General features: G+C 42.3%; 1 protein-coding gene across 4 annotated transcripts in view; it reads left to right on the top strand.

The window, feature by feature from the left end:
* TRAF3IP1 (TRAF3 interacting protein 1) overlaps window positions 1-22,899 on the top strand; it is a 45,954-nt gene extending 23,055 nt beyond the window's left edge. For 2 of the 4 annotated variants that reach the window (XM_042784255.1, XM_042784258.1), the window contains exons 8-15: window positions 146-244; window positions 6,109-6,199; window positions 6,966-7,049; window positions 7,690-7,810; window positions 7,961-7,997; window positions 8,839-8,915; window positions 19,611-19,834; window positions 22,478-22,899. In XM_042784255.1, the coding sequence (XP_042640189.1) occupies window positions 146-244; window positions 6,109-6,199; window positions 6,966-7,049; window positions 7,690-7,810; window positions 7,961-7,997; window positions 8,839-8,915; window positions 19,611-19,834; window positions 22,478-22,643 (899 nt within the window). In that variant the 3' untranslated portion in view covers window positions 22,644-22,899. The remainder of the gene's footprint in view (window positions 1-145; window positions 245-6,108; window positions 6,200-6,965; window positions 7,050-7,689; window positions 7,811-7,960; window positions 7,998-8,838; window positions 8,916-19,610; window positions 19,835-22,477) is intronic. The other 2 variants (XM_042784256.1, XM_042784259.1) reach the window with 2 other exon arrangements.
* The last annotated feature ends 343 nt before the right edge of the window (window positions 22,900-23,242 follow it).

A 23,242-nucleotide genomic window follows, 5' to 3' on the forward strand; every position in this document is an offset into this window, starting at 1 on the left:
TTATTTATTTACACTCAAGATGGCTTATTAAACTAGAATAGTCCTTAAAGAAATAGTTAAGTGTAACAGGTATTTAGCATGACGTTTTAGTTTCAATTTTTGTTGTGTCTTTGGTTTTATTTGACTATAAACTGTTTTGTTACAGGAACTGTGGAAACAAAGAGCGTGGCAGATAGGATTTCAGAGGACAGTGCTGCTAAACTGCAAGAGAAAGCTGAACCAGGACTTGCAGTAAAGCAGAAAGGTAGGGAGAATAAAAACTTGACTGCCTTGGAGAGTCTAACTTGAGTGCTTCGAGGTCAAACTTGAATCCATTCAGCGAAATGATTAAAGGAGGGTGATTTACACTTAATCTAACTGCTGCCCTGTGTTTTAATCACATCTTGTGATTAACGTCCTGGTTTGGAAAATGTTTGTTCCCTGATAAAGCAGTTACTTGTATTTTCTCTTTCCTGATTCTTATGCAAGTTTTCAGAGCCACGAGTGCTTACAGTGTCCCAAGGAAAATGCAGGGCTGCTGCGCCTGACTCCCCTGGCGACTTGTTCTGTGTAGGAACTGAATCACTACACGTTGCCTTTTTGTACGAGTGGTTGGGAGTCTCACTTAGTCTTTGCATTTTACAAGATTTTAGAGGAAAATTCCATCTCTGCATTCTTATTTCTCCATTTTTTTTTCCTAGTTGTATATAGCTCCCAAGACATACGTTGTTAATGAGGTATTTCTATCCAGCTACAATATACGTGGAGCCATAGAGGCAAAATGTAGGAGGAAGAACTGAGATTTAAGCAAAAAGCTGCGTTTTTGTTTTCTCCAGATCCAGATGCTTGACCTAGTTGAGAGAGTTGATACCATGTATATGGGAGGTCAAAGGCTGCTTCCCAGTCCACCTGCGGCCTTCAGGGCCTCGTAGCTGTGTCAGTCCAATGAAATGTAGATGGTTGGCCAAGACATTTGTGTGACCTTACACAACTGGGAGAACTTCCATGCTAATTCCTTTTAATATTTTGGAGCTGTCTTGTCTATTGGAATGTATCTGTTATGGAATATAACTTTATGTTCCTCTGTTTACAATTTGAATGCATGTAAGAGGGAGTACCCCCAGATTCATTACTGATTTGGATTGGATTCTCAGGTGGTAGAAGAACCAAATATTGTATTGACCGTTCTTTATTTTCAGCTTTATTCAATGAGATAGTGTAGCATAGTATCAGTAAACCTTAATTTTATGTCAGTTCTTACAGAGATGAAATCATCATTCACACTTTTAATAGCTTTCACAGTTGGAATGTGAAATCAATTACAAGAGTCAGTGAGAATAGTCATTGCAGATGGCTAAATTGGATGATATTTGGAGTAATCAGAAGGCAGTGATCACCTGTCCCTTCTTGCTGTGTGCTTGTGTCGTTAACTGCAAATTAAAGTTTCCAAAGGAAGAATAACTTACAGGATTTTGAAAACGTTTACTGGCTGAAATAAACTTATTGTCCTAGGTCTTTTGGAGTATTCTGCATTCTGCTTCAGTCTTATGTTATGTTTCTGAGCATTGAGGCTCTGAACCTTTCCATTGTGTTTTGTTTTGTTTTTTTTTTTTTCTTTATAAATGAGAATTTGTTAGCATATCTGTTATTCTCCTGTGATGTCCTCCATTAGAAGTCCTCATTGGCTAGTTCATGGTAGCCTCCTAGATAAGAAATACGTGTTTTAAAGCTTTCTGGCAAATGGGTATTTTGACCTGCTCCATCTATTTGCTCATACACTCATGAGGTTACTTAGGTTCTGCTTTCTTCAGACATGTACACGTAAAGGCACCCACTGTGGCAAGAAGAGAGGAGGAGTTGGATTTCACGGTCACTCTATAAAAGTGTAGGCCTGCATGAGGCTTTTTCAGAAGCTGATGATTATGTAAGATTTTTCTGAACCTTGTTAAAATTCTAAAATGAGCTTTTTTGGGAGTTTCACTGGTACAGTTTATCTTCTCACAGTTTTGGTAATTATGTTGAGGTATACTTCTCTGGGAGGAGTAATGCCAGGCTCCTTTCTAAAGTTATTTCAAAGTAACCTTAAGATGTTGTCACTCATTCAGTCGAGCCATCGCAGCCACCTACCACCCATCTGCAGAGAACTGGTGTATGTGTAAAATATGAACGTTCCTTCCACCACCTTGGCACAGGGGCTGGGAGGGCAGTATCTTAAACCGAGTTGTGCTGATCCAGTTCTTCAGGCAGCGTGTGAATGCATGTACTAACTGGAGGGAATGGGAAGTGTGAAGGCAGGAGTGCTTATTTTGGTGGCAGTGCCAGTTAAAACTGGTGGGAGGGTTTAGGAAACTTCTGAAACTCTGCTTAGTTCGTCACTACATCCTGGAAATCACAGTCCTTACAAGGTGCTTAGGCACTGTCTTGCTTATGTAGCTGGTCCACGATACTGTTTGATTGGTTAATTGTGCATTAAGATTTATACTCCAGCTAACTCTAGTAGAATGAAACGGAAACTGAGTGTTGAAACTGCTTAAAAATCCATCCCTGTCCTGCAACTCCAAACCTACCTTCGGAGTTAGTTGGACAGGAGCTGAAGATAGTTATTCCACAAGGTTTTCAAGCGTTTAGTGGGTACTTGGAGCTGCTTAAAAAAAGTATTACATTCTGTGAACTGCTTCTCAACTTCCTCTGGACCTTTAATTTTTATATTTCTGGACTGTGTAAACTTACTTTGAAGGGTGAGCAGTCCCTGTGCTTTCCTACTTCAAAGTAGATTGGCATGCCTTTGCCTCTCAAACCTCTTGTACAGATTTGTACAGTTCACCTTTTACACATTTCATTTAACTTTCAGGAATATCTGTTCAGATATTCGATCAAGGCAAACGTTTCGATCGTCCACTGTCTTTTGAGTTTTTTAAAAAGTTGCATATCTGATGAGTGTGTTCAGCTTAGCGATCAGCTTAGCGACCAGAACGTTGGTGTCCTTAGCACAGAAGGGTGAGTTTGTTGGAATCACTCCCTGATGTTTTTGTCCCTATTCTCCAGGCCCCAGTAGTAGCTCTCAAGTAAAAAGCTGGCTCTAGTTCTTGTTCTGTGCTTTATGCCTAGCTTGGTCAGAATGGTATTCAAGAATTTATATAATTTATCTGAAAAATCAATGTATTTGTTATTTTGAGGTGAATTTGCCAGTGACTCAGGACATTATAATGACAAAAGACCAGCACTGAGCATATCAATGATAGTTAAAAACTTGTAATAGAAAAAAAGTGCTTTTTAATAAATAAATCACTTTTCCAGTTCAGTGCTGTTTTCCCTGTTCTATATATTAAAGAATTTTTAAACTAACAAATCATAGTTTTGCTGTGTTTGAATGCTTTGAGTAGACTTTATTCAAGTAGTTTCTATTTAAAAGAATAATACCAAAAAGCCGTGCATGAAAGTGCTTTGTGTTAAGTGTGGAGAAAAAAAAAAAAAAAAAAAGTAATAGTTTATGAGCACTTTATGGGTTCTAACTTGAAAATAAGGGGAACCCGTGGAGAACTTTTTGCAATATATTACAGGTAGTTATTGCAGCAACCAGATTAATAAAAAGTAAGTTTTCCATTTTCTTCTTGTCAGTACATGACATTGTTTCCCTCCTCCTCCTATTTCTTGATGTGTTTGTGGCTTCTGTTCATATTAAGAGTGACGGTCATCCGCAAAACCTTTCCTCAACTAACTGGATAATTTCACCATTAATAGTGAATTTGGAAATCTCCTAGAAATCTGATATATGTGAGGTGCTTGAAGCATCTCTGTCTGCTCTGTGTGGGTGTCACAGCACTGTGCTGCGACACCGTCACTGCTCTGTCTCCACTGGTGCTGCGGGGCTGGGATGAACCAGGGAGACGAGGTTTTAGAGATGCTCGTTTTTCACACAGAGTAAATGAATGCTTGCAGGACTCCTTGCAGCTGTTGGCTTCCTACCTCGTGAGCAGCTGCTACGTCAGCGTGATGCATGTCGGGATGTAGCGAGAGCACGAAATCAGCCGAGACCTTGACTATGGCCGGTAACTGCTCCAGAAGCTAAATTTCTTTAGCAGGCTGCCCTCCTCGCTTAATGGTAGCTGTTTCTTGGAAAGCAAAAATAGTGGTTCCTGCAGGCGTTGTTTCCTGGGAGCTGGGTGTGTATAGGGGCAAGGGAGGACTGTATGTGCTTCTACAAACCTGCGGCAACCTGCTGTGATGAAGATCAGTGATGGCTTTCCAGCAGAAGTGAGGCTGTACTATTAACGGACTGAACATAGCACACAGAAAATTAAACATCTTGGATGTGTTCACGCCTCTCCCTAAGCCTGTCTGCATGAAGGCTGCCAAAGCGTTTGGCCTGACTTACCCAGGGTACCCACGGTCACCAGTGGGCTGTCTTGGCTTCTGTGATTGCATGTGCAGGCTCCAAGCAGAGCCTTTATGCAAAATCAAATGTTTGGGGTTTTGTTTTTTTTTTTTTGGTTTTTTTTTTTTGTTTTGTTTTTTTTTTGTTTTTTTTTTTTTTTAAGGAGCAGACCTCTGTTTTTTATTCCTCCATCCTTTTTTTGATCTCCATCACGTGGGAAAATACCTTTCGTTGTGCGGAAGGGGAATTTTGAAATCCTTATCGCGTCAGTTAGGCGGGGATGCTAAATTAGGGAAGTGCAAGAAGCTCACGGTACAGCCAGCACCACAGCACAACGTTCTGACTTGGGCCTGGCTCGGTCTTAACACAAGGACCACTTGAGCTCGTGTCCCAACGGCTCAAAGATAGGTTGATGCACGGTGCTTGTTGCTGTACTGGTAAGACTGAGGGAAAACTTAGCACTTACAGTTGTTAGGTGTATTTACGTATCTTGTGTTCTCCAGTGGACCATATGTAGAATTAATATACTGTATAAAAATGTGGTATATGTAGTGTCCGGTAGTTTTAAATCAGAAGGCCCTATCTGGGAAGTGACTGCTCAGAAAATATGCATCAAACCCATTAGGGAAGTGGAATGCAGTAGACTCTCTGAAAGATACCTACATTTCTTTGCCTAAATTTGGGCTGGTAAAAACCCAGCTGCCATGGCCTTTTTTCTTTCAGTAGTGCCATTTTTTGGTGATTTCAGAGCAGAAGGACACTGAAGTGGACAGTAGTGTTAGAGGAGACCTTTCCGTGTGTGCTGTTACACGGAAGAAATACTGACAAATTATTCATCTGAGCAGGCTTTCTAGATGGAATATAAGAGCACTGAACACTTTTTACCTACTAAAATTATCTGTAGAAGCGTTAGAGCAGGGAGTGGTGAATGGTGTCTGTAATCCCACACAGGTTGTCAAGGCAAAGATGTCATTCAGCTTGTTCTCTGCCATTTCAGAGAATGGTCTAACCTGAGCTTGGCAGGTGGGGGTTCGTGTCATTAACTGCACTGGTCAGAATAACTCAGAGGGAAACCTTATCAACTGGGAAGGAGCGGTTAAACTGATTCTGTCGGATTTAAATTGCAAATGGGGTCAACCCTATGGAGAGCATAACTATGGTGGGATTACAGAAGCAGCCCTCGTCCTCAAATCATACAATCCTTGATGTTGAAAGGAACGGACAGATGGAGGTCAGCCAGTCCAACCCCCTGATCAAATCTGGGTCAACTAAGAATACCAGGAAAATAAGAAGTTAAACAAAATAAAGGTTTTAAAAAAAACCCAGCATAGAGAATATAGGGGTTTTAAATACATTTTTCCACTTATGATTTTGTATAATGAGCAACTCGAATATTGCAAATGTTACCATGCAGCTTTGGAAGAATTGAGTGAGATGATGTCATTTTTACAGATGAGGGAATTTCACAATATTAAGAAACAAATAAAGAATAAAGAAATTTTAAATGTTTTTTCAGTGTCCCTTTTGAATTGTGAATGCTCCAAGATGTTTTAAAACCTGGAAGTTCACAAGATATTTAACTTTTATATAAGCTCATGGAATTTTATTTCTAATTTTAAAAGTTTGTCATGTGATGTGTTTCAGGGGTGCACACATTCAAGTGTAGTGCTGATAAGATTCAAAATACTGTTGCAAGGAAAATTAGAATTGCCTTGCCAGCTAAACCAAAATTACATGTTTGTTTTGTTTAATAGAAGGAGAAGCGGAGAATGTGGCTTCTGAAAAGCCTACAGCATCTGAAAATGGGGTAGTACCTAATGATCTTCCACCTCAGCCCGTCCAAAGGTTTGTTCCTGTCCTTTATTCTGTTGGAGTCAAACTATGATGTGTCTGGAGGTAATACAGTCAGTCCATTTGAAAACAGCAAGGAAACTTGGAGCAGTATGTTTCTGCTAGTGGTACCGAATAATAATAAATATTATCCCACGTATGGTTTCCCTTTATTCGCTTTCATTTCCTTCTATAAAGAAAACTTGAACATTGTGAAGTGTTTTGGACGTATTTTCTTAATCCACCAAGTGCTTCGATGTAATGTTATTAAAATATGAGGGACGTGTGGAGAGTCTAATGAGAAGAACATTACATTACATACGTGCATTTCATAAGTATGGTGTTACGGGTAAGATGAACTTGCCTTTTTAAATCCCAATTTTCTTTCTCTTTTCCCAGCAAAGGCTTGTGTAATTGTTTCACTTGCAAAAAAAAAAAATTTTTTTTTCTGTTTACATTGCGCTGTGTATTGTTAATGCTAAATTTGTTGTTAATGGTAAACAAGCGTGCTTTATACAGGTTATTTTTTTAGTGAGACAAATCAAGTGGTGGTTTTACACGGAATCGTATTTTTTCTGTTTTAGGACACATTTTCCAGATTCTCCTAGACTCCTGCTAGGATAGCAAGTACTGCGATAGTGGATAGTATATTGGGGTTGTTTTCAGCGTTGTTATGCATTGGCTAATTTACTCAGCTTGTGTGTGTACACGTCTGTTGCTTTGGAGGACATGTGAGCCTTCCTTTTATAATATAAATGAAAAAGCCTCTTTGTTATTGCAGACGTATTCCCCGTCCTAGCAGTGCAAGACCAGCACCGCCTCGAGTAAAACGTCAAGAAAGCGCAGAGGTCTTACTTCCAGAAAGGTAAGGAATGTGGGAGATGCAGAGCAGATGTTTCTAGCTCTTGTGCCACACTATTTTCAGATCTTCTGTGCCTCACCTGCTGCTGAACAGCTTTAGGATAGATCACCTCACTGCTTGCTGCTGCGGACGGGGAAAATTCAAGCCCGCTTTATTTAGTTTATTCTTCCTGCACATCCAGTGCATTATCTAAAAGTTGTGGTTGGTAGTCATGTCTGGAAGTGCAAAAATATGATTTAATTTTTTTGCCTTTGGGAACTCTGAAACTGAAAACCCTAGAACATTGATCTAAACTATCACTAGAAGAGATCTGTGTAACATGCACTGAATATCCCATGTTCAAAAAAGGCTGGAACAGCCGTTTGAAACTGCAAACAAAACGGCCTACTTGATCTCTGATAAGTGCCAGTCCCTGAAGTAGTTAGTGTGTTTAGAAGGAAAATACGCATCCTTTTGCAAAAGAAGGATGGCTACCTGTTTTTGAGAGTTGGGCAGTGAATGGAAGTGACAGAATTTGATGTGATTTTAATTGGTGCTGCTTTATTTTATGGGAGGAAGGGAGGGTACTGCGGTCTCCTCTATTCTGGGTAGATCTTAACATGTTTGGACAGATCTTAATAGGTTTTCATCGTGTCTCTTCCAGGAGTGGTAGTGGTAAAACAGTCTCAAACGTGATCACAGACCAGCAGATCTCTGACGATGATGATGACCAGTTTGTGGTGGAGGCAGCACTGCCGCTGCCAGAAATGCCAGACACGGAAACGGTCTGTTCGTGTTGCGAATTATAGAACCTTTCGCCATACTTTGTTTGTAACTTACTTGTTTAAGTAGCTTCTAGCTGAGTATTTTTGAATAGCTGTGTATTATAGCAATGCCAACTTTTTGCAACTAAAGCTGTCTTCCTGCATGTGTAGGAGCCAGAAGGGGAGCTGGTTGAGGATCAAAAGCATGGTATGTTTGCATTTACATATATTTATATATATATAGAATAAAATCATGGGTTTCAATCAAATGCTGAACACTTAAAATGCTGAACAAAGCAGCAAAATGCCTCCTGAGGGTAGGAGCTTGCAACTTTTGCAAGAAAACCAGAAATTATTTATCAAATGCAGTCTTGTTTACTTGTGCAGCTGGATTTACAACTGAAGCACAGATTTTCTATACATCTTTAATGTCAGCAGGATTTAAAATTCTGCATAAAACTCATAAATTAGTGTTTCTACAGTGTCAGGTACAGCTTGTCAGCTCTGAGATACGAGATGGCATTGGATGTTCAAGGCAAGTTATAGAAAAGCTTTCAGAAAAAATCGGTGGACCGGCTCTTAACAACATCTGTGCTTACGCGTGACCTGCGATCTCTGATTCAGGGGCTTTCACTATGGTTACACTGGATGTGATTTAGGCAGATATACTTAACTTGCATCCAAAAATTCCTCGCAAAGAAAGATCTATCTGTATACTTACCATGCAGTTCTTGGTTTTATCCAAAAGAGGGGTGCAGAGGAAAAGCCTTTGTGTTAATACAGCTCAAGGACCTGGTTCTGTACCAAGGAGCCGTTCAGTAAATGACACTGATGATACGGTTAAATTTAGAGGATAGTGGAGAAAATAAATCAAATAAATGCCTCGTATCCTGGTAATTAAAATGCATAATCGACTGCTTTTCATGTGGCTCTAAAAATTGTTTACATAAAAGAAAAATTAAGCAGTTGGTTCTGATTTTATTGTCTGAATGTTTAAAACAATGTTTTCGTGCCAACCAGTGCTGAGAAATATACTGATTTTTCAACAGGTGGGCTTGTAAAAAGAATCCTAGAAACAAAGAAAGATTATGAGGCGTCACAGAAATCATCAAAGACAACAGAGAGGGTAAGATGATAATGGCCTTCAAAGAACTGTGAATTAAATACTGTAATTGTGACCTTTTTTCTCTGATTTAAATGTGTTTTTTGCCATTTAATATCAAGCTTTCTTGCTTGATGTGTTAGACTGCTTTTTTTCTCCATTAGTCTTTCAGATAGTTGCCTTCTCTGTGTAGTGCTCTCTCTTTCTCCCCTTTAATTTTTGTGGTTTGTTTTCTTTTCGTTTTTTTTTTTTTCAGTATTTCAGTAAAATTTTTCAGGGAGTCTTCTTTAGCCTATTTTATTTTTTCCAGAACAAAGTCTGCTGATTTCAGCCTTGCCCTAGATGTAGTAGGGCACACTGTGCATTTGTACAGCTGCACCATTATTGTTTCAATCTTACTTGTCCTCCAGGCATTTGAAGAGCAGTATTCTATTGCCCAGCAATTATTATCATTGTCTTAAAAAAAAAAAAAAAAATCTCTGGGATCTCTGGTACAGTTAACATATAAAGTATTTCCGTTTCACCAAGTGTTTCTCTAGTAATGTCCTAGCATACCCCAGCATTCAGGTCTGAATCTATGAAGTTATTTGATTTGATTTTTTCCACAATTCATAGCTGGGAAAGGGAAAGTATGTTTTGGTTTTAGTGGGGTTTTATGTTGTTGTTTGTTGTTTTGATCACTTATAAAGGGTCTGGGAAGGGTCCACCAGTGGTCAAAAACCAAAAGCAATCACTAAGCTAGGTTGATGTGCTGGTGAGGAGGCACTGAGGAATGCATTGCAGAGTGCTGTCGTAAAAATACAGACAGGTGCATGTTGTTTTGTAAAGGCAAGTGCTTTTCATGAACTCTTAAATCTTCAGTCACATCATCCTTTTTTTTTTTTTTTTTTTAATGTTAATTCAGTACCGTAGGTTTTTATTACCTATAGTCTCTTTCAGTAGTGATCTGTAGTTTGGCATACTGTTTTAAGATGCTGCGTTTCAGACCTCAGGCGTCCAGCTTTTCACAGAGCATCAAGTTCTTTCAAATAGCTGGCCGACATCAGTAGTGACTTTTGAAACCTTGACCACTTGACTGCCTCTTTTGGCTTTATCAACTATAGTAATTTGGCAGTGATTAATGATTTGATAGGTTACGAGCAAAGTCTGCAGCAGAAGGAAACAAAATGTCACCGTGGACTAAAACCGTGGTAGACAGAACACTGTTTTAAAAACCTGGTTTCATCTAGAACCTGTATGACTTCACAATCACCAGTCTGCAGCAAAAGTGACACAGTGTTAACCTTTAGGATGGGAATTTTGGGAGGGCAAGATCAACAATTCTCTCCTCTTAAATAGAGATACTCCCATATGCTTTTGTGTTCGGTGGTAATGGGTTATGCTGCCACACAGACCAGCCTTTTCATTTCTTCCCCAGCAAGTTGAGAAAGTTGGGGTGGCAGATCAGACCCTTGGGGGGAGTATCCTCCTCTCTGAAGTTTGGGACTGTCTGAGATCCCGGCCTGCTTGGCTGGAAGAGAATTCCTTTCATGTATTGCAAGGGCCGAAGCTAATGAAGAAAATTAATCCTCCTTAAAATAGGAAAGCACCTTTAGTTTCCTACTCATAATCTGTTGTAAAGCTTTATCCAACTTGCCGAATCACATACCATTTGGTATAAATGTGCAGCTTGTAGTATCTGTGCACTGGCCACTGAAATAGCATTGGCTTTTTCTGATGAATACATCTGATACGCAAATTTGCCTGCTTGAATAAGTCCTGCCTTTTATCTAACTGCTTGGAGAAAAGAAGGGGGTAAAAGTTGCTATTGCTGTGTTTATGCAGCAGCTCTAAAGCTCCTTACTGAGTTGGCGCTTGCGAGGACAAGCGATAGGGCTGTTCCTGTTCCTGGTTCTGTAACTAGGTGGTGCTGTTGAATCGTCAGTCTCGAGTCTCAGTTTTGGTAATAGTTCATTTAATAATGTCTTCTGCCAGTACATAACTGTGCTGTAGGCTGTACTGTTCAGTCTTTGTCCTGTCAACTTAAACACTGGACATAGAAAGGGACAATGGGGGAGGGTTTACAAAACTGCATGGATTTCATGCTCGGGAAGCTTCCTCTGGTGTTAGTGCTAAATTTTCTGTTGGTTTTTTTTTTTTTTTTTTTTTTTTTTCTGAATAAGAGTAACTAACTAACTGAAACGATTCCCTTTTAACCCCTTAGATTTTTTTTTTTTTTTAAATGCACGTGGACAATTGTCCCCTTCTACAATAACCATTTAGTCCCATTGCCCATTTTCAGTCTCTAAAACATTCATTCAGTCCTTGTTTATCTTTTGTTGCATCTTTTGAAGCACTGATCTGTGGTAGCAGCACTGATAATAGACAACTAATTCTGGAAAAAAACGTGCTGACTTCCTGGTCCATCACGTGAAAACTTGCATACAACGCTAAGCTCCTGGAATATCATCTGATCTCATATCCAAGCAGCTGGCTGCTACTGCAGTAAGTTTCTTTGCTGCTACTGCTTTTCAAATTATGTTGTTGAAGTCATTTCGATCCAAAGAGGAGAAGCGTGGTTTTCCTGACAGCAGAGGAAAAAAAAAAAAAAATCACTGGAAAAGATGATTAAAAATGCTCAGAGTTAGTGACTGGGACTTGACAGATGTAGTTCAGAAAACATGAGCTGGAGACGTTACTGAATCCTGGGAATTTATTTTAGAGGATGGAGACGTTGTGACGCAGGAGAGAGTAAAAGTAAAAAATACCTTTCCAACATGGTGTTGCCTCTGGGAATATTTCAGGGACTAGATATGCAGAGGGTCGCAGGTGGGGATCTGGCATCACGAGCATGTCTCTCTGAGAGATGTTCCTAACATCACGAGGAAGGCAGTGGCGGGATTTTTTTTTTCTTGCGAGACTGCAGACCAGCAGTTCTGGGAGGAATAGTTACTGGTCTGTGGAACGTCTTTGGAGAGAGGCAGCAAAAGTAATTAAAAAGCAGGAAGGGTTTCAAGTGGTGGATTCGTGCCAAGTGGTCTAGGCAGGCGAGTGGAACCACGTCCTGTTATGTTGGTGGGACTGCGAGAATGGGTCAGAGAACTCTGGCCAGTGTGCTGCGTTCAGATGGCCGTAGGTTTTGTGCCAGGTCCAGCTCTGCAGTCTGCTGGGAAGCAGTATCAGTCTGGGGTTTGAGCATTTCTCCCCAGACTGTCAGCTCTTTTATTTAATTTGTTTTCCATCAGACTCTCCAGAAGAAATATGTTCTGCATCAGTATGCAACTGTATTCCAAAACATATTATGCATTGGAGAGTAAAATGTAATTGTACTTCTGTATTTTGCAGCAAGGTAACCAAAAGTCCAGGGAAAATTTGAAAGAATACTTGCTTCGGGAAATTACGTCTGGTGAAATTAAGGTTATCCTTGTGTCTGTCAGTAAGAAAGTTCATCTTCCCTCATTTTGTTAAACTCTTCAATACATACAAAATAAATGAAATATTTTCCCAGTCTTCATTAGTCGTTAAAGCCTTGTTCTTCTGCCAGTGGGGAAAATGAAGGGAGAAAAAAAAACATTTGTAGTCCAAGTGCTGGAACTTTTGGCTAATACTTTATGATGTCCCATATTCAGCAAAAAAAAAAAGAATCAATGGATCTACCTGATTTTTTTTGTGGATTAATCAGCTAGCAATTGGGTGAGGTTGGTGAATTAATACTTAATCCAAATGCAACACTGGTGAGCTTCTGGGGATGTTTCACACCTTTACTCCTAACTGCTGATTGCCGAGGAGCATTTATTTGTGTTAAAAGCATTCCTCTGGAACCTTTTATGTGCTGCGTTTCCCAAACATGCATTTGCTTTTTAAGAAGTTTTAATAAAGAAAGAGAAAAGGAAAGAAGACTGGGACTTTCATCATCTAGGTTTTGCATGTGCAGAAACTTAAAATAATATACACAATTTTCAGGTCAAACAAAGAGGTCATTCTGGAAATACACAAGATTTTTGCTGCCTTGATTAGCTGTGTTCAGCCTGACAAATTCCTAAAAAGACTTTCTAAATGTATTTGTTTAGAATCTAACCCTCTAATGTTAAACAGAGAAAGAAACAGATGTTACATTTTGTATTCCACTTCATTTATTTGATGTGTGGAAAATGTAGGCAGGTTATTAAATAGTTTAAGCAAGTGGGATCACAGAATTCCCATCTTTGCACTACCAAATGCAGTTCACGGGCTTCAGAAAAGAAGCAGCTTTGAGGTTTCTGTGAGGAACAAGTGATATTAAATAGCTTAGCACCTGGGTAATGTTAACTTTAATTACCAGTGTGATAAATTAAGTACGCGCTTCTAAGCTTAGAACAAACACAATCATTGCTGATTCTGTTTGTTTAAAGTTCTTCAGGCCGTTGATTTTTACAGTAATCCATCAGCTACATTGCGTTGGTTGTCCCCTCCAGTCAGTGATATGTCATGTTAACCAGATGTATTCATGTGCCCCCCCCACTTAAGTATTTTGAAGAGGCTCACCACTCAAGACCACAGCTTCTCAGCATCCTGCCAGCTTAATATGTCGTAAGAAATGCTGACAGTAAAATGTAAGAGGAGTTACCTGCAGAAAGGCTTTCATCTTTGTGCGACAGCTCTGTTCGGGATGACGTGCCGTTAGCGCGGTGATCCCGATAAAGCTACAGTGAGAAGTTTTTTGGTGCAAGCGTGCAGTTCCTCAAAACTGGGAACGGTACCCAGCAGTCCGGTTACAGACAAGCACCACAGGAGCCTGGACTGAATGACTGCATTCTTGAGTGTCCTTGTTGCGCTGCCCCCGACTCTCAGGAAAAAACCTGTGGTCCCCAAGTAATTGTGTTACAAACTCTGAACACAAGGACGGGGTTTCTTCGTCGCTCTTGTGATATTCCTGGTGTCAGGGCTCCTTTGCTGTGGCCTTTGCGCACAAAAACACAAACTGTGCTCCCCCGTGGGTCCGGTATAAATACAACAGGAGACAGCAGATGGGTATGTTAAACAGAAAGGATGTGTAAAAGCGCAGTGGGACAGCTGTGATTTCCATCCCTAGGAGGGGATGCAGCGCTGTGTGGCAGCGGTGTGTTGTAGGACACAGGACAGGTGACTTTGCCATATTTCAAGAGGCTTCTCAGTGGATTTGGCTGGGGCATAGGCTGGTGTGGAAGCAGGTGTTTAACACAAGGAACAGGTTTGTCGCGAATTCGCCTTGACCGGGAAAGAGGCCGATGCTTCAAGAGAAGGAGGTTGTAGACCCAGAGTTTCAGCAGTGGGGGCAGAAAAGGTGAAGCTGGGCAGGCCTGGCACCCAGTATGCCACGATGGCTGAATTATCACTGTCTGCTGTCATTAATTACCGCTAGAGTTGTCTCTTGGCACGTGTGTGGTCAGACTCGTAGGGTTGTGCTGAATACTGCACCAAATACACGACGCTTTATGAACTGACCTCTCCCCAGCACGGACTGAATGTGAAGTAAAGCAGACTGGCTCTGGGGGCTGAGGGGGGCTGTTTATATACGTCTGAAAAGTCCAGCTCTTTTTTAGAGGTATCAAATGTGAACTGGGGGGGGGTGGGGGTGGCGGGGGGTGGAAACTGCCACCACTCCACCCCCAATCCCCCCCCCCCCAAATAATAAAAAACTCCCCCTTTAAAGAGCTATCCTTTTATTTTCTTTTGGTGCCTTCCAACTCAGAAGCAGGTCAGACCGACTGGTAAATCTGAAGGTAAAGAACACTGTGTCTCCGATTCCTTGGCCTGTTAGTGAACTCGGTACCTGGCATAAGCAGAAAAAGCATCCTGTTCATTTGAAATGATTTAACATTTACTGTTTTCCCTGTGTTTCTGTAAAAGAGTTTCTTATGGTGATCCCTAGTGGATAGTTACAATCTACTTAAAATGCAGACTCTGTAAAAACCAGGAAAAGAAAACACCTTTTATGATCAAAAAAATATTTTGTACAATAAAAAAACCCACCTTGTTGTTTTTGCATTGAATGTATCAAAATTACTTGTCCAAAATGAAGTTTGTCCTGTCCTGTAGAAAGAGGTAGGGGGGAAATGGTGTAGCTCAATAAAACCATGATTACTTGGGTCTGTTTTCATAATGGGACATAATACAATAGTTAAAAGGGGCTGTAGAAACTATTAAGTGCTTGATGGATGCTTGTTCTAATTTGATTCATATTTAAAAACTGTTAATTAAAAAAATGGAAACAAAGGAGAAGCTATATAAAAAATAAGCAAATACCGTTTCTAGAAATAAACATTTCAAACAGTGGGGAAAAGAAGTATCTTATCACCTCCTTAGCTTTGTAGACATCAGGCACTTCAGATGCCCTCAACAGCTCGGCTCTTGGAAATGGATGTTTTGTGAATGATACATTTTGATGGAGCTGTGCACACTGCAATTTTATACTAATTGCTTGAGGGAGGGTAAATTAAACACAAGTAAATTCTGGTGGTTTCTGGAGCCCCGTTGAAAATTTCCACTTTATTGATGAAAAAGAAAATTCTTGCTTTTCAATTTCTCAGGTCCCTGCACCCGAGTCCACGTTGTGTTCTGTTCACATTGAGGTAATGGGAAAGGCAGACTTTTTCCCAGGGATCCAAAATAAACATTTATCTTGGTGCCTTATGAAAAACACGAAGGAAAGGAAGCGTGTTGGGTCTACAGAAATGATACAGTCTTTTATATGGGGATAATTTATTGATTCTTGGGCTTTTGTGAAAGGAGAGTTCATTGAGGTGTATGGTCTAATTAAATAGACTGGAACAATTCTGATTCTGGCATTTTTCTTAAAACTGAATATATCCTGTTACATGTTTGTGCAAAACGAGCAAAGGTGGCATTCAGGACTCTTACCACCCACGTTGCCTGTTGCAATAAACCATCTGCCATAATTCTTAGTGATTTAAAAGTGTCCCGAGTAGATTTTAACCCATAACTGTAACCGTGAAACTGAGAACAGACAGTATGGCTTTTTTTCCTCCCTCTTAATTACTTCTATCAGGAATAGTTGGCAAAACTTGAGGGCTTCATGGTGATGATTCTCTGTCCTGAGCTCAGCTTTCTGCAGACTGCAGGAAATGTAACGTGGCATCTTGGTAGCACAAGCGTTAGTGAAATGAAAGAAAGAATCGATGGTTATTTCTTAACTCGCGTGGGGAGGGACAGCACTGGGCCAGTTGAGCTACTGCGCCTTCAGCTGCTGGGAAATTTTAGTTGGGAGCTTGAAATTTAAGTGCTTCTGCTTTAGGAGAGATACACTGAAAAACTCTTGCATGTTCTTACACCACTTTGATATCATATAGCATGTTTCAAAGACACAGGGGTTTTTTAACAAGCCTATTGATGTACCTGTTTAAGTCTGAATAGTATTAAAAAGATTTTTAGTGGTAGTATGTTTCAGTACTTGCAATGACTTTGGATAATATCTTGTGCTTTTTATGTCAGTTTTGAAGAATTGAACGACGCTAAGAGTATGCTGGAGTTACAGGGACACTAAAATTATTTGTGAATATTTACTAATACTAATACTTATAATATTTAAGGGCATCTTCCTGATTCATAGCAAATATTCCACAGCGATTTATTTCCACCTGAGCTTTTCAAGCAGCTCTGTGTTTTAGCATGGAATATTTCAGATTGTTAGCAGGATCTGTGTTTTAAAGTAATCAGTTCTGGTTTTCTTGTTTACTGAATTGTGGGATTTTCTTTTTTGATTGTTTATTTTCCTACCATATTTGCTGACGTTGAGAAGTGTGGCTAGGTAACCAGGTCACACCAGCGCTACAAGAATGTGAAACATTGAAGTTGGCATTTGGGAAATAAAAATGAAGCATTCTTCAGGTTTTCACACACTGAACTGTATCCTCAGGCAGTGGACTGGATGAGCCTTCTCGCTTCCGAGATAGTTGTATTGGAAACAAATTCCTTGTCTCTTGGCTGTGGCTTCTTATAACGGGTGGTGGGGAAGAAAGTAGTAAGGGTTTGGTGCATTCAGGAGGAGAGGGGAAAACAAGGCAGTGGGGCTTCTTCCTGGGAAGCCGTTGGATCTGATACAACCCTGCTCCGCTGCTGAACCCAAGGTGATTGTCTTCAGAGGTAACTTCCCAGTTACCTGCAGAAGGTATGGTGCCGTGGATTAAGCCTTCCCTTTGGCTTTGGTAGAGGACAACACGTAGCCAAGGACTGGGAAAAGAGAGTTAGAATAGAGGGCAAAGGGTTTTGAAACACTGCGAGAGCGCGGATCTGTTCATACATCTTCACTCGCTGCTGCGAGGCGGTGGGGCACCAAAAAAAAAAAAAAAAAAAAATATTTCCAGGAGAGAAACTCTTGTCGACAGGAGACGTGCGCTGAGCCCTCGTAAACGGCTGGTGTGCGGGACCCGGTGCTGTGATCTGTGCCTTCAGGGGGCACCCGGGCAAAAGCCCTCTGCTCTGCGGAGCCGCAAGATCAGCGGGGAGATGACGGCGCTGGGAGCACCGCTGGCCACGGAGGAGAGCCCGGGGGGGGGGCAGGACCTGCTCGCCCCGAAGCAGCTGTGCGTGGAACAGGGCTGCTCACCAGCCCCCCGGGGGGGATGAGGTGGGTCAAGAAGCCATCAGCTCGCATCAAGAAGCCTTTCAGCTTTGCGTCGTAAAGGGTAGCGACCACACGGATGGCTCCAGAAAGCGTCTAAATAACGTGTTTTGTGTAGGGTAGTGTAATGAAACACCTGCTTCTGTGAGAGGGGTAGGGGTTGTGTGAGAAGGAATTAAGATGAGTGTTACTTTTAACAGTTTAGCCGGCGCTCATGGATTGACTTAGGAAGCGAAGGCCACAAGTTCAGCGGCGTTTGTCGCTTCAGCCCAGTTCCTAATTAAACAACTTTCACGTTATAAAATCCCAGTCAGCTCAGAAGTCCCGCGGTTTTCATGCGCCGCGTGTGTGGTAAAACACAAGCATCAGATGTAAGTAAATCTCAGCCTCCAACTCTTTAGAAGTAATTTTTTTTTTTTTTTTTTTAAATATATATATATATATATATACACGTATCTGAGTTCATCAGTAAGCCAAGGGCTGCTGAAATGTGTTTGGCAGTAGTCCCTGCTGCCTCCAAACGCAGCTGAACAAACAGCCCCGCAGGTCGCGCAGGAAGCCAGGGCGAGTGGGTAGGAGGGCAGGAGGGGACAGCGCGGTAGGTTCGGTGCCCCAGCGCTGCCGCCTCGCTGTGTACCTGGCCGCTGGGAACGGCGCGCAGGAACTGGCTGATCCTGTGCTTCGGGTGGCAGAGAAAGACCTTTCTAGTTCCCTGGTATGCATTAAACGGCCGAAATGACTTTAAATAAACTTTACTTAAAGCTTCGTGTGTCTTAAAAGCTTCGTGTGTCTTAAAAACTCGGATTGGGAATTCGACCCGTAGGGCTCTTGGAAAGAAAGAAAAAATTAGGTTGTTTTTCTTGATGGGGGAGGAAAAAAAGCCCAGCAGACTTTTCTTTAATGGTGATTGTTGTCTTCGGGGAAGGCTTTCCTGGAAGAAGATTATTACAGGGTGTTAGTAATGTGGCATCACTTTGCTTTTTTTATGGCATCTTTTTGCTCTTCGTGACTTTGCCGCTGCAGCAAACGCTTTCTCTGTTATTTAACTTGCAGCAAGCTAGGAAACTTCAGGAGACTGACCACAGAGACTCTGCTGGCTGCACATGAGGGGAGCGCGCACAAGACCAAATTATTTTTGAGTAGTGGAGTTTATTGAGGCCACATCTGCAGCCTGCGTGATTTTACAACCACTGTTAACAGAAGTACAAGGCATGGAATAACCGCCGTCTATTTTAGCTGTGCAGCATGAAGTGCTATTATTAGGACCAGCATTAGGAGCTGGAAATCCAGATGCAGACAGCGGAGGGAGAGGAAAGCATCTTGGAGGGACCGATGTAGAGGAGGAGGAGGCTGTGCCCTTCAGCATCCACTGTAGCTCCCAAGTGGCAGCAAAACCATGACTGCCTTTCAGATTTCATAATCCTCTTCCTCCAGAGTTTAACGTGACCTTTTTTTTTTTTTTTTTCCCAGTGGTGTTATGCCCTGTGGCTTGCAGCAGTATTGAGTAAATGTCAATCCACCGAGGCCTTGTACTGGGCTCCGGAGGGATGTGGGGTCGGTCCAGCCTTGCCCCGCGGCGAGGATGTGTGATGTACACAGCAAACATAGTTGGCAGCCACTGGCAGCAGCAGATTGATAAGCAAAGCGTTGTTGAGTATTACATGGCTGTTGAGAGCTTCTGTTGAATGATGCCGCATTAAGCCACGGAAATTTCCCTTTCAATGTATAGAAATAGTTGGAGTAAACCCTGGCTGCATGTGAAGGAGGTTCCCCCCGGCCCGCTACGCCCGCTGCTTGGGAAAGATCACGTGGAGAATCAACAACATCAGCGAGATCATTTCGGGGATCAAATGCTAATTTTCCTTTTCTGCGCTCGTGATCTGAAAAGCCATTTAATATTGCTGATGTTACCGCCCCGTTTTGTAGCAGTCCTCCGTAGCAGTGGTGACTTGGATACGGCGTGCACTCTGTTCATCTAATTCCAGGCTATTGCTGCTTCTCTCTCAGTGCGGACCATCAAACATTTCTCCAGATACTTCCCAGTTAGCAGTCTCCAAACCATTCTTCATTCAATACCTCGTGTGCAAAACCTGTTTTCCCTAGTTTTGATGCTTTCCTTCTTATTCATCCTTTCCTATTAGGAGAAGCCCTTTGTATCGGAAGCAGCTAGGAAGAAAGAGAGAGACTTGGTAGCCAAAGAAATTGAGAAATTTCAGGTCTCTATTCAGACTCTGTGCCAGAGTGCCCTCACGCTTGGCAGGATCATGGATTACATTCAAGAAGACATGGATGCCATGAAGAACGAGTTGCAGATGTGGCGGCACGAGAACAGAGAGCATGCAGCAGCTCTGCAGAGAGAGCAAAGGTGAGTGTGGTCATGGAAAGTCTGATTTATCTCTCGAGACAGATTTCTGTTTTGAGGAGCGGGGAGAGTTTTACTCATTTTTCAAAGCAAATTTGTCGTCAGTCATTTTTTGTGGTTTGGGGATAAGTTTTTGCAGTCTGAATGGTTTTCTGAAGTGTTAAAGTCTGAAGGTCTTCTCAGCTCAATTTCACGTGCCGGACATGACAGCAGAGGTGCGAATGTTTGTGTGATATGAGAGGGCTTGATTTTGGTTTCTTCTCACAAATATATAAGGAGCAATGGGGGAGGAACTTAGTAAACGAAGTCGATTTGGGACTGGAAGCGGATTCCTGAATCACAACCTGCTCCATTTGTGCCACTGAATTCAGCGTGTTCTGCAGTGGTTTTAATAACAGTTGTTCTCTGTGCAAGGTTAAAAACCAACATTGGAAAGCCGGGAGAGTGAAGGCGATGTGTATAATAGAAACAAGGAGGTCAAGCCTGGAAACAGTTTCTTTGGCCTTACTTGTCTCAGCAGTGTGTCCTTAATGCTTCTTGAAAACAGAATGTCCCTTCCAGTTGTGTGTCCTCTCATTTTAAACATCAGCTAGACATCGATCTTCTTGGAGTCACGGTCAGCCTGGTTAGATTTGCTGCTCCCTGCATCGATGTGCTTCATTCATGCAGAAGCAGCTATGGGTGGTATTCTGAGCTAAGTCCTATCTTGGTAGGTAGCAATGTGTTAAACGTTGGAAATTTACAGCTGCTGGCTTAGTCCACTGGCCGGGGTGGGAATTAGGGCTTTGGTTCACATATAAAGTGTAATGATGTTAATTCCTTGCGCTTACATAGCACCTTCTATCCCCCAACCTTGTCAGGCTTTAAAACTCTGGTTGACCTCAGAAAGCACCGCCCCTGAAAATGGAAAGGAAATGTTGTTTTTTTTTTTTTTGCCTTTATTTTACGGTCGGAGAAACTGAGGCATTGACTCATTCACCTTAGTGCCACAGCTAGCGACGCGGAGCAAGTCTCAGGCCTTTCTCCAGGCATGTGCTTGCTCAGTGGGACCCACTTTGGCCTTGCCACACAAGGTGTTTATACTTCAGCTGGTTTCCCAGCACGGTGAGTGTCCACGCTTCGCTGGGCTCGCGTGTCCCCCGAGTTCCCAGGCGTACCACGGACAAGACCGCCTCCTTGTCGGGGGTGCGGAGGGAGAGTTGGGAGCGGGAAGGAGGGAACTGCCCCGCTGATTTTGTTTGCAGATTTATGTCCGACCAAGCTCTACAGCGGCCCGCTGTTTCGTGCAAGCCTGCAGGCCTTCGGCAGAGCCACTCGGTTGCCTTTCGTGAGCCAAGACTGCTGCAGCACGGCTTCAGAAAGCTTCGTACGAGATCCTAATCGGATCAGTGTAGTGCTAAGGCATGTCCAGTCCTTCAGGAAAGAATTACAGAGTATCAGACATGAAGAAGACAATGCTTCCCATATGTACTGGAATTTGGATGCACGTCTCTGTTTTCTTTGCTTCTGTGAAAGACAATTGAAGGGATCCCATTGGGGAAATGTTAGTGCAATTTCTAGCAGTGCCTTTTGTGATTTATGCTAATGTGGTAGAAAGGAGGGGAAAGCTAAATGATTTTGAGATGTGGACTTTAGCTAATGAGTCCTCAAAGTGACTGGGTAATTCAGAATGACAGCAGGCTAGTTCAGGCTGTCATTCCCCTGGCTGTTCAGCGTTCCTGAAGATCAGCAAAGCATTATGGAAGGGGGCACATTTGTTTTAAAGCCAAACAGCCCCATTCACTTCAGATGCATCAGTGTAGTTGTGGTTTATTAGCCTAGGATTTCTTAAATTTCCTACTGGTGTGGGATTGCCTGCCCTTGTCAGCAGCTAGCGATGGGTCAGTTGCCGTACACCTTGCCTGCTGGAGCTTGGTGCTGCTGGCAGCTGCTGCTGCCTTGCTGGTTTATTGTAGGAAATAGCAGTTCTATTTGCCCTCTCAGCCACGTGTTTCTCTCCTTTAAGCACTTGCGGTCAGGCCCTCGGGGGTGGCTGTTACCGTGTGTATCATGGTAGGACCCAGGAGCTCCTGTAAATGGTGGGTGTCCTTAGAATCACGGAACGGTTTGGGTTGGAGGGGACCTTACAGATCACTTAGTGCCAACCCCCCTGCCCCGGGGGCAGGGCCCCCTTCCCCCAGCCCAGGGGGCTCCCAGCCCCGTCCAACCTGGCCTTGAGCCCTTCCAGGGAGGGGGCACCCACAGCTGCTCTGGTCCTTGTTGGGCCGTATCCCACCGAGCCAGGAGCTGCTTCATCCCTGGGCCAGGCGGCTGCAGCTTTTGGCTGGGCAGGATGGAAGTGGTGCTTGACGTATGGCTGGTGCAGGGTGAGATAACTGCAAAGGGCTTCAGTAGAAAAACCAGATCAGCCAAGAAGTGACTGTTTACTGTTGAAATGTGGGTGATCTCTCTTGAGCAATGTTCTCCTCTGTCCATGTTGTTAGCTTTGCCTTTGTGCTTCTTTTTCCAAACTTTCTTTCGGGGAGGGTGGGCGCGACTTAAATCCTTTGTGAACTTTCAGGTATTGAATGTACTTTCTTGGAGGCTTAAGTAACCCGAAGCAGCATAATGTTTCCAATAACATTGCGCTCTTTGTGTCTCTTTCAGCATCACAGACAGTGCTGTAGAACCATTAAAAGCTGATCTGGCTGAACTGGAACAGTTGATTAAAGACCAGCAAGACAAGATCTGTGCTGTAAAAGCTAATATTTTAAAGAACGAAGAAAAAATCCGGAGGATGGTTCTTAGCATAAACCTGTCTTCAAGAAGGTGAAGAAGAGGGGAAAAAAAAAACACCAAAAAGACTTGAGACTGACTGACATTCCTACCAAATAAAAGCAAAATAGCAGAGAAAACTGAGATATGCCTTGTTTAGCTATAAAATGTTTAGGGACCAGAAGTCTAAAAATTATATAAAATCCCACCATTGCATTGCTCTTTAGATGTTGATATTTCCCAGGGTAAAATGATATTAATTTGAACGCTCAAGTTGCAGAGCTATTAAAAGAACTTGTTTGTTTAGATGTGAACTGCTGTTACTTGCTTTCCAGGTCTTCACAGCCGTCTTTTCCACCCTGGCCTGCTGAGCACAGTTTCTGAGCCACTTGCCTCTCCGTCTCCTTCTTCTCATTTCCACCGGGGTTACTTCTGACCACCCCGTCATGAAAAATGAGCACTAGTTACTTCTTTTGCCCCCTTAAAAAAAAAACGCTCCAGGCTCCTGCAGGTCAGAAGGTTCCTGAATCCTGTTTGTTATGAACAGGGAAAGTTATTTACAAAACAGTGCCACAAGATCAAAAAGTAAAGCCTTGTGTACCTTGCAGCACTTTGCACCATTACAGAGATGATGTCATGTTTTCAGAGCTATCAGGA

The sequence above is a fragment of the Tyto alba genome, unplaced genomic scaffold (assembly GCF_018691265.1).
Source record: "Tyto alba isolate M040663 unplaced genomic scaffold, T.alba_DEE_v4.0 Super-Scaffold_7, whole genome shotgun sequence".
Lineage (NCBI taxonomy): Eukaryota > Metazoa > Chordata > Aves > Strigiformes > Tytonidae > Tyto > Tyto alba.